Source organism: Fringilla coelebs (genome assembly GCF_963513975.1).
Source record: "Fringilla coelebs genome assembly, chromosome: 26".
Classification (NCBI taxonomy): Eukaryota; Metazoa; Chordata; class Aves; order Passeriformes; family Fringillidae; genus Fringilla; species Fringilla coelebs.
Window position 1 is genome coordinate 1,420,488 of NC_140052.1, and position 9,020 is coordinate 1,429,507.

General features: G+C 52.3%; 1 protein-coding gene across 1 annotated transcript in view; it reads right to left on the minus strand.

Annotated features, from left to right (window-relative positions):
• The window catches only part of LRRTM4 (leucine rich repeat transmembrane neuronal 4), a gene marked incomplete at both ends in the record, with an annotated part of 122,360 nt that extends 117,283 nt beyond the window's left edge, over positions 1 to 5,077 (minus strand). The window contains 2 exons of the mRNA XM_084221727.1: positions 300 to 1,846; positions 5,008 to 5,077. Of these exons, the coding sequence (XP_084077853.1) occupies positions 300 to 1,846; positions 5,008 to 5,077 (1,617 nt within the window). The remainder of the gene's footprint in view (positions 1 to 299; positions 1,847 to 5,007) is intronic.
• Positions 5,078 to 9,020: the final 3,943 nt, after the last annotated feature.

Genomic DNA, 9,020 nt, shown 5'->3' on the forward strand with positions numbered 1-9,020 from the left:
ACAGGAGGAGAACAACACTCCAGATGCCTTTATCACAGTTGTTGACTCCAACTTAATCGCTTTTTTAATAAGTCTTAATTATTCAAAATAATCACCATCCCTTCCCTGCCTGTTGTCATTTAACACGAGAGAAACACAGAGCAAACCCCAACGCAGGCAAAAAAAAAAAAACAACCCACAAACCCCAAAACCCAAAATCTCATCAATCTTTCTCACATTCAGAAACACCTCGAGAGCTTCGAACATTTACCTCTCCTTCCCAGCAGCTGAAATGGTTTTAGGAGGGTCATGGTTCATACCTCGCATTCCCTGGAGCCAGAGATGGTGTAGGTGCAGGGCCCAGATCCATTAACGGATACATCCATGGTCTCAGAGTTTGTTGGCTTGTAGTCCACGTAATATTCCTGCAAGGGGGAGTTCATTTGCCTCTCTGACTCCCGGGCCTTTTTCCTGCGCCTCTTCATCAGCGTGTGCTGCTGGAGCTGCTTCATGCTGGCGGGATAACGCTTCCAGGACACGTAGATGACCAGCAGGATCATGGCCACGGAGAGGAAGAGGGCCACGCTCCCCGCGATGATCTTGTGGAAGGACACGTGCTCGTATTCCGGCTCCACCGCGGGCGTCGGGATGTCCGCGGAAGGGCTGGGCGCGGCCGACGTCGGCTGGTGGCTTTCCAGTTTGGAGAGGGTGGGTTTGGGGATGAACACGGGTCTCTGGGGGGTTTTGGGAGCCTGGTAGGACTTTTCGGTGGGCACCGCCTGGATTTCGGCGCAGATGTTGTAGGTTTCCACGGCGTCGCTCACCTTCTCGCCCTGGATGTGTTTGGGGCCCGCGCAGATCATGGTGCTCTCCTTATTCCCCTTGAAATTCTTAAGCCAATTAAACAGGGGGCAAATGCTTCGAGTACATTCCCACATATTCCCGGACAGGGTGATGGAGATGAGCGAGATCCACGTGTTGATGGTCTCCTGGGAGATGTTGGTGAGTTTGTTGGAATCCAGGTTCAGCTTCTGCAGGTTGGGCAGGCACTGGAAGGTGCCGGGCTCCACCCCCGCGATGTCGTTGCCCGATAAATCCAAGTTGTGCAAGGAACTCCAGGTCCACGTCAACCCCTGGCTGATGGAGCGGATCCTGTTCCACTGCAGGTAGATGGAGCGGAGGTTGAAGAGCCGCGGGAAGTGGGCAAAATTGATCTTGGAAAACTGGTTGTGCTCCAAGTGGAGCTCCGTCAGCTTCAGCAGGCCGGCGAAGGCGTTGCGGGACAAGCTCCGCAGGCGGTTGTAGCCCAAATCCAGGAAGTCGAGGTTGCGGCAGTCCTGGAAAACGCGGATGGGCACCGTCTTCAGCGAGTTGGACCTCAGGTGCAGGATCAGCAGCTTGCGGAGCCCCTTGAACTGCTCCGCCTGCAGCACCTGCAGCTTGTTGTAGGACAGGTCCAGGTTGCGGAGGTTGGGCACGGGGTGGAAGGTCTTGTTGTGCAGGTGGGTGATTTTGTTGGAGCTCAGGATCAGCTCCTTCAGCCGGCGGATCCCCTGGAAGGCGTCCTCGTCCACGGAGCTGATGTAGTTGTGGTCGAGGTAAAGCCATATGAGCTGGTTGAGGCCAGCGAACTGGTGGGATTTCAGCTTCTGGATGCTGTTGTAGCGCAGGGACAAGCCCTGGGAGCCGCTGGAGATGTTGTGGGGGATGTCTCGGAAGGCGTGCGACTCGCAGTACACGATCTTGCCGTCGCAGCGGCAGCTCCTGGGGCAGGCTCGCTGGGCGCCCGCCAGCCCCGCCAGCAGCGCCAGCGGGAGCAGCCCCAGCAGCACCCTGGAGCCTCCCCGCTGCTTGATCACATGGAAACCTGCAAGATCCGAGAGGAAAAAGGGCCGTTGGAAAGGCTGGCAGATAAATGACCAGATCACCACACCGTTGGAAAACCTTGCAGATAAATGACCAGATCACCACACCGTTGGAAAACCTTGCACACAAATTACCAGATTACCATGCCGTTGGAAAGCTTTGCAAATAAATGACCAGGTTACCATGCTGTTGGAAAATCTTGCACACAAATTACCAGATTACCATGCCATTGGAAAGCCTTGCAGACAAATTACCAGGTTACCACGGCATTGGAAAGCCTTGCAAATAAATTATCAGATCACCACACTGTTGGAAAGCCTTGCAAATAAATGACCAGGTTACCACACCATTGGAAAATCTTGGAGATAAATGACCAGATCACCACATCATAAATGACCATATGACCACGTCACTGGGGGCTTGGGGACAGCCTGAGCCCACCTGGGATTTGGGGATCTGGGAGACAACCTGTTTGCCTCCTGCCTCGGCTCTTTGTGGTGCAGATCTCCATCCTTGGAGCGCCTGCCTGGCCATCTCTCATCTGGTGGCCCCCACCGCCACCAGACTCCCCTGTTTGTTTTTTATGCACCCAGTTTGTTGGAGGAGGAGCAGGGGATGAGGCTTTCCAGCCTTTGCTTTCCTTCTGCTCCTCTGAATCTGTTACCTCCCTGTTGGAGAGCGTTCAGTTTCCCCTGAATGTTAGAGAGACCATCTTTCTGGCATTCAGTCTGGCAAGATTCCTCTGTTCAGTCTGCTGCTTCTCTAGAATGAGGGCTGAGATTTCCAGAGGGGCTGATGAGACCCCTGACCCAGGAGCAGACCCAGGCATGGAAAATCCTGAGTGCTGTGGGAAGTGGGAGGACATGGGCCAAACCCTGAAGGAATTCTCTGATCCTATATCCTGGGACTTTGCACATGAACAAGTTCAGAAGGCAGCTGAGGTGGGGAAATAGCTGAAAGAGGAGTGCCACGATGGCCCTGAGGGCTCCCCAGGAGCTCCAGGAGCCTGTCCCCTCCTGGCTGTGCTCCTGCCCTCCAGCCCTCTGAGGAGCTGGGGTGTCCTCAGTGCTCTGTGCTGAGGTTGGAACAATAAACATATTTGTCAAGTCACTGTGCTGGATGCTCCAGAGTGCTGGAGAGGAAATGAGCAGAGCTTCTGCTCCTACGTGTTCCTCAAGGAAAGCAGCTGCAGGTCTCATCCCCCCCAAATTACCTCAGAAACAGGGAAATCTACTTCTCCTCAAGTTTTGATCCATCTTTACAGCCTGTATTTATTGGAAAATGAGGCACTAAGCAAAGGTTTTACTTTTTGCACTGGGTGATTCGGGTTTAAGAGTAGGTTTAAGAAAAACTCGTGAGTTTTATGTACCTAAAAACACAGAAATAGAGAAGCAAAGTTTGTCCATACAGTGAAGTGTACCAGGAATGCTGGCACGGGACCCCAGTGCCAGGTAAAGGTAGGAGATGTGTTCCTTTCAAAAGAACCACTGCCTTAACCCATGTTCATTTAATTCATCCACATATGGCTGTGAATACCTAAACAGTTATTAATTTGAATTAATCTAATTAATTAGATGAAAATACCCACCCCAACACTTCCAGAGAGCAGCAAACCCAGAAAGTTTCAAGGGGGATATTTTTCTCTCAATGCCCCTCCCCTGATTGATTTTGAGGGTTTGCCTTTAAGATGTCATGTTTGTCATGCAGCAGCAGCTCTGGATGTGAGGACATATGTAATAATTGAATATATGGAATCCTGAATAATCATGAGAGGGCGTGGAGGGGGTGTCAGAACCCCCAACACCCATCTGCACGCCTGGAATAATTTTAGGGCTGCTGCCTCCAGAGTTGCAGTCTTGCTGAGAATGAAAATGCATTCTTCCAACAGGAAATATTTCAAGGGCTCATATCTCCTTGATAAATAATCACTTTATTATTTGTCACACACAGACACAAAACCAGCCCAGTGCTGCAGGTCTTTAATCCAATTTTAAACCGAGGGGCAACCTGCAAAAATAATTCCTGATCCAGAATGCCCCTGCCTTCCACTTATATGGGCAGATTTGTAATTTAAATCCTCTTTTTTTTTTTTTTTTTTTTTTCCTTCGTTCTCTTTGCCAGCAGCAGCCAGCTAGAAATATGTTCTGGCTGTTACAGACTCGGGGGCTGGGGATGGGGGGGAAGGAAGGAAGGAAGGAAGGAGGGGAATAAACCTGTCACACTCCAAAAAAACCCCGACCGCCAAATGTCTGCTGGGGATGTAGCAGAGGTACCGGGGGCATCTTTTCAGCCTCTTCAAAAACCACCTATGCAAACAACTCCCCCCTCCCTCCCCTTCGCTCCCCACATCCTGCAAAGTGTTAACGCCAGCCCGAACGGTGCCGGGGGGTTCGGGAGGGGAATCCGGCAGGGATTTGGGGGGTCGGGCACAGCCGCACCCCAAAGGTGCCCTGCAGGTGCGGGGGTCGGCGGTACGGGGGCTGGGCTGCCTCACTCGGGGCAAAACCCCCCCGTGGGTGCCACTGCGGGTGGAAAGGTGTGCGTGTGTGCCTGGAGGGGGGGACAAGGGCTAAAAAGGCGATGCGAGTGCCGTGAGTCACCTGGCACAGCGGAATGCGCCGCTGGCTGCTGCTCCCGGTGCCCCCCCCCGCCCGCTCCCGCCGCCACCGGAGAATAATCCAGCTGCAAAATCCACCCCGCAGCTGCAGCTGTGCCAGCGAACAAACCACAAAAGTTCACTCACCCATCCTTTTGTCATCAATAACGTCCTCCTTCGCCTTCCTCCAGCTGTTTTCTCCTCTCTCTTCCCCCTTTGTAAAATTTTTTTTGGCTTTCCCCTCGCCTCTCTCTCTTTTTTCCTCGGCTTTAAACCATCAGCATCTTCATGTCGCTGCCGCTCGCCCCGCCGCCATCCAGCCCTGCCTGCCAGGAACCCCACAAAGTTCCCCGGAGAGGAGCAGCCAGAATTTTTGGGGATGAGGGAAGGGAAAGGATAAGGGAAGGGGTTGGGGGTGGGGAAGACAGGACGAAGGATGGGGGGAGTGTGGGGGGGTAGGGAGGGACTCTAAGCTCTGAGAGCCATTGTGGAAGTCATCAGAGAAGCGGCGGCGTGAAGTGGCAATCGCTGAGAAAAGCCGGAGCGGGCGATGGAGACGAACCAACTTCTCTGGGAGGAAGGAGCGGAGCTCTGCCGGCGCCTCGCATCCCTCATTCTGCCGCTGCCTCTTGCCATGGCCGGGCACCGCGATCCATCCTCCGCAGGGCCTCCCGCGCTGTGCCAGAGCCCGGCTTAGCAGCCCCGCAGGCTCGGTTTATCCATTTAGCTGGTCGGGTTTAAAGTGTTTTGTAGCTGTGCTGAGAGGCAGCTCTCGTCTAATTCCGAGGCTTTCCAGAGAGCGATGATGCTCCGGCGCTGGCGGGTGCCGAGGATGGAGTTTGTGGAGCACCGAGTGCCCTCCACTGGAGAAAACCCAGCGCGCATTAGAGGCTGAACAAGTGAGGCTGTCATGGCTCTGCAGACTTCGCTTCCCTCGGAAAAGAAAATTAAAGACACAGCATTGCCTTGCCCACCGTCCTCCCCTGCCGGGCTCCCTCCGTCCTCCCCTGGATTATGGGATGTTTATGGCGTGGGATTTTCAGGCAGAGACGCCGAACAAAACATCTGCTCCCCTTGGGATTTGCCAACCTGAGCTTGCTCTAATCCACCTGACCTGTGTGTTTGGCTTGGGCAAATTCTAAACTGTTCTTCTTTTTTTTCTTTCTTTCTTTCTTTTTTTTTTTTTCCCTGAAATCCCGGGGGAGGGGAGGCAGGAAAAGGAAGGTTTGCAGGTTAAAAGTGAGATCTTGGTGCAGGGGCTGTGATCACACTGATCATCCCCACAAAAGGCGTTTGATTTGACTGCAGGCAGCAACTCCAAGTGTAAACACTCCGGGTCCTGCTGTGGCTGGGACAGGGTTAATCCCCTGCCTGGTAGCCTGTAATTTTTTCCTTTTTAAATCGAAGTGCCTTTTAGCCAGAAAAACACTGACTTTGATAGAGAGGGCAGAAGTGGAGATGCAGAATCAGTGACACCTTTTTTCCTCCTGAGCTCCTCTCCCGTGGCTCTCGCAGCAGGAGCCGGGATCCTGCAGGAGCCAAGGTGGGACCTGGGCTGTGCCATCCCTCAGGTGTCACCTCTGGAGCCATCAGGGTGGGACCCGGGCTGTGCCATCCCTCAGGTGTCACCTCCAGAGCCAGGGTGGGACCTGGGCTGTGCCATCCCTCAGGTGTCACCTCCAGAGCCACCAGGGTGGGAGCCGGGCTGTGCCACCCCTCAGGTGTCACCTGTGGAGCCAGGGTGGGACCCGGGCTGTGCCACCCCTCAGGTGTCACCTCCAGAGCCAGGGTGGGACCTGGGCTGTGCCACCCCTCAGGTGTCACCTGTGGAGCCACCAGGGTGGGACCCGGGCTGTGCCACCCCTCAGGTATCACCTCCCAGTTCCCCTGGGCTGGGTCAATTCCCAGTTCCCCTGGGCTGGGTTCATTCCCAGTTCACCAGGGCTGGGTCAATTCCCAGTTCACCAGAGCTGGAATTCCCAGTTCACCAGAACTGGATTCATTCCCAGTTAACCAGGACTGGTTTCACTCCCAGTTCACCAGGGCTGGGTTCGTTCCTCAAGGTTGGATTCATTCCCAGTTTCCAGTTCACCAGGACTGGGTCAATTTCCAGCTAACCAGGACTGGGTTCATTCCCAGTTCACCAGGGCTGGGTTCATTCCTCAAGGTTGGATTCATTCCCAGTTCCCCAGGGCTGGGTCAATTCCCAGTTCACCACAGCTGGAATTCCCAGTTCCCCAGGGCTGGATTCATTCCCAGTCCCCAGTTCACCAGGGCTGGTTTCACTCCCAGTTCACCAGGGCTGGATTCATTCCCAGTTCACCAGAGCTGGGTCAATTCCCAGTTCACCAGGGCTGGGTTCATTCCCCAAGGTTGGATTCATTCCCAGTTCACCAGTGCCGGGTTCATTCCCAGTTCACCAGGGCTGGGTCAATTCCCAGTTCACCAGGGCTGGGTTCACTCCCCAAGGTTGGATTCATTCCCAGTTCACCAGGACTGGTTTCACTCCCAGTTCACCAGGGCTGGGTCAATTCCCAGTTCCCCAGTGCCGGGTTCATTCCCAGTTGGCCCCAGGAAGGTTCCAGGAACAGGCACAGGGGCAGCAGCAGCAGCTCCCTGAGCTGGTTCTGGGAGCCTCCTTAGCCAGAAGCTCCAAGGAATCGAACGCTCAGGGCAGGGCCAGCATTCCACAGGGACCATTTCTGCCTCCAGCACACTCAGGATGCTCAGAGGGCAGCGCTGGGCTGTTCTGAGCAGCTTGAACTGCTCCTAAAACTTGGATATTTGTGCCATTTCCATCCCTCCCTGTGCTGAACACCCCAATCTGTTATTTGGGGAACAGCTCCCTGCCCAAATCCAGCTTCAGCTGCCAAAATGGTGGCAGTGCTTTATAAAGTCAGCCATGAGCCAACCCTCGTGTGTTATTTAATTTTTAAATGTTTAAAATATTTCCCACTGTGGCCCAGGAACTCCCAGCTCAGCGTTCCACATCTCTGGGGGTGATTCCACTGATGATCCCACTGGGTACCAAGAATGAAAACTGCACAAATCTCAAGGTCAGGTTCCAGCCCTTCCATCGGAATTCCTCATTCCTGGCTCGCTGCTCGTCCCTGCAATCCATCCCAGATGGAGTCAGCAGCCCCAGGATCCAGCCCTCTGAAGGAGCAGGAAAAACACCCAGACACAGGATGGGCCAAGAGTTCAACTCCATTCTGAAAAAGAAATAATAATCCACAAAACAATCCACAGAAAACAACCTGTCCTCCCCTATATCTGCATCCAGACTGCATCTGCACCCACACTGCATAAATATTCACTTCTGAATAAAAACCCCTGCTTGGTTTGTTCTGTTATGACAATTTGTCGCTACCTATAGATCAGATATTCATTTGCATATGAAAAATATCATCATTAATCACTATTTTTATTCTGCATCGGACAGCAGCACACACAACTCCCTCAAACAAGATTCAGAACTTAATTATCATAAGTGATGTTGAAAATACCTCTCCCATATCTCAGTTAACCCCATCTGCATCACAGCCAGGAGCACTGGAGCAGGAATTCCTATTTATTATTCCCAATAAATGTAAAAGCTGAAGGGTGCAGTTATTTATTCCACCTTGGGTTGATCATTCTCCAGGATGGGTCCATTTGAAACCCTGCCAGATCTGGGAGGGAGCAGAGCAATGTCCACAGGAGCTGCTCCCATTTCCAGGGATGTGTTTTCCCAGATCCTTGGATCCCACAGGAGCTGAAGCAGCTCAGCCACGAGCTCTCCTTCTGCCACTGACTCAAAATCCCCACACTCCCACCAAAAGGTGGACATGATTTTGCTGCCTTAAAAATCCTGTGATGCCCTAATGGAAAATTTCATCAATTCCAAGGCAGAAAACTCCAGGAGCTGAGCTAAACCAAGGGAGCTTTCACTCCGCAGCACAAATCCCACCCCCAACATTTTTATTTATGTTTTTTTTTTAATTTTACATTTTCTGATGAAAACAGACCCACTTGAACATTTGCCAAAGGAGAAGAAATGGGGAAGTTTTAATCAGCACAGAAAACCCAATTAATTCCCTCTTAATTTGGACCAAGGATGCAACAGATCCACAGCTCAGGAATCTGCAGCTTTGTTCCAAGGGCTGCAGGACTCACACCTTGGGTTTTCCTTTCCCCCCCTCTCTAAATGATGAATAAATTAGCAATTTGAGTGTAATGGCTGGAGCAGCTTCATTAATGCCCTGTCAGGGCGTGCTTGGTACAACTTCTGACATTGAGGCTCTAATGTCCTGTGAATTATTGATGGCAGCACTCAGGTCCGAGTCCTTATCTCCAGCTCTTCCTGTGCTAAGTGTTTAATTGTCAACAATTCATGACTTCTGCCTGGGGCTGGTGCATTAAAACCCCTCTGGATCCCTGGGTGTGTTTCCACCCATGGCTCACCTCTCTTGTTGGAAATGAGGAAACTTGTAAATTTTTTAAACAAATTTTATCGGGGATTTTTTATCCGTGTTCGCCCAGGGGGAAGGGAATGGACATTTATTTTCTGTTTCTGAAAAATTTTTATTTTTCAAGAGGC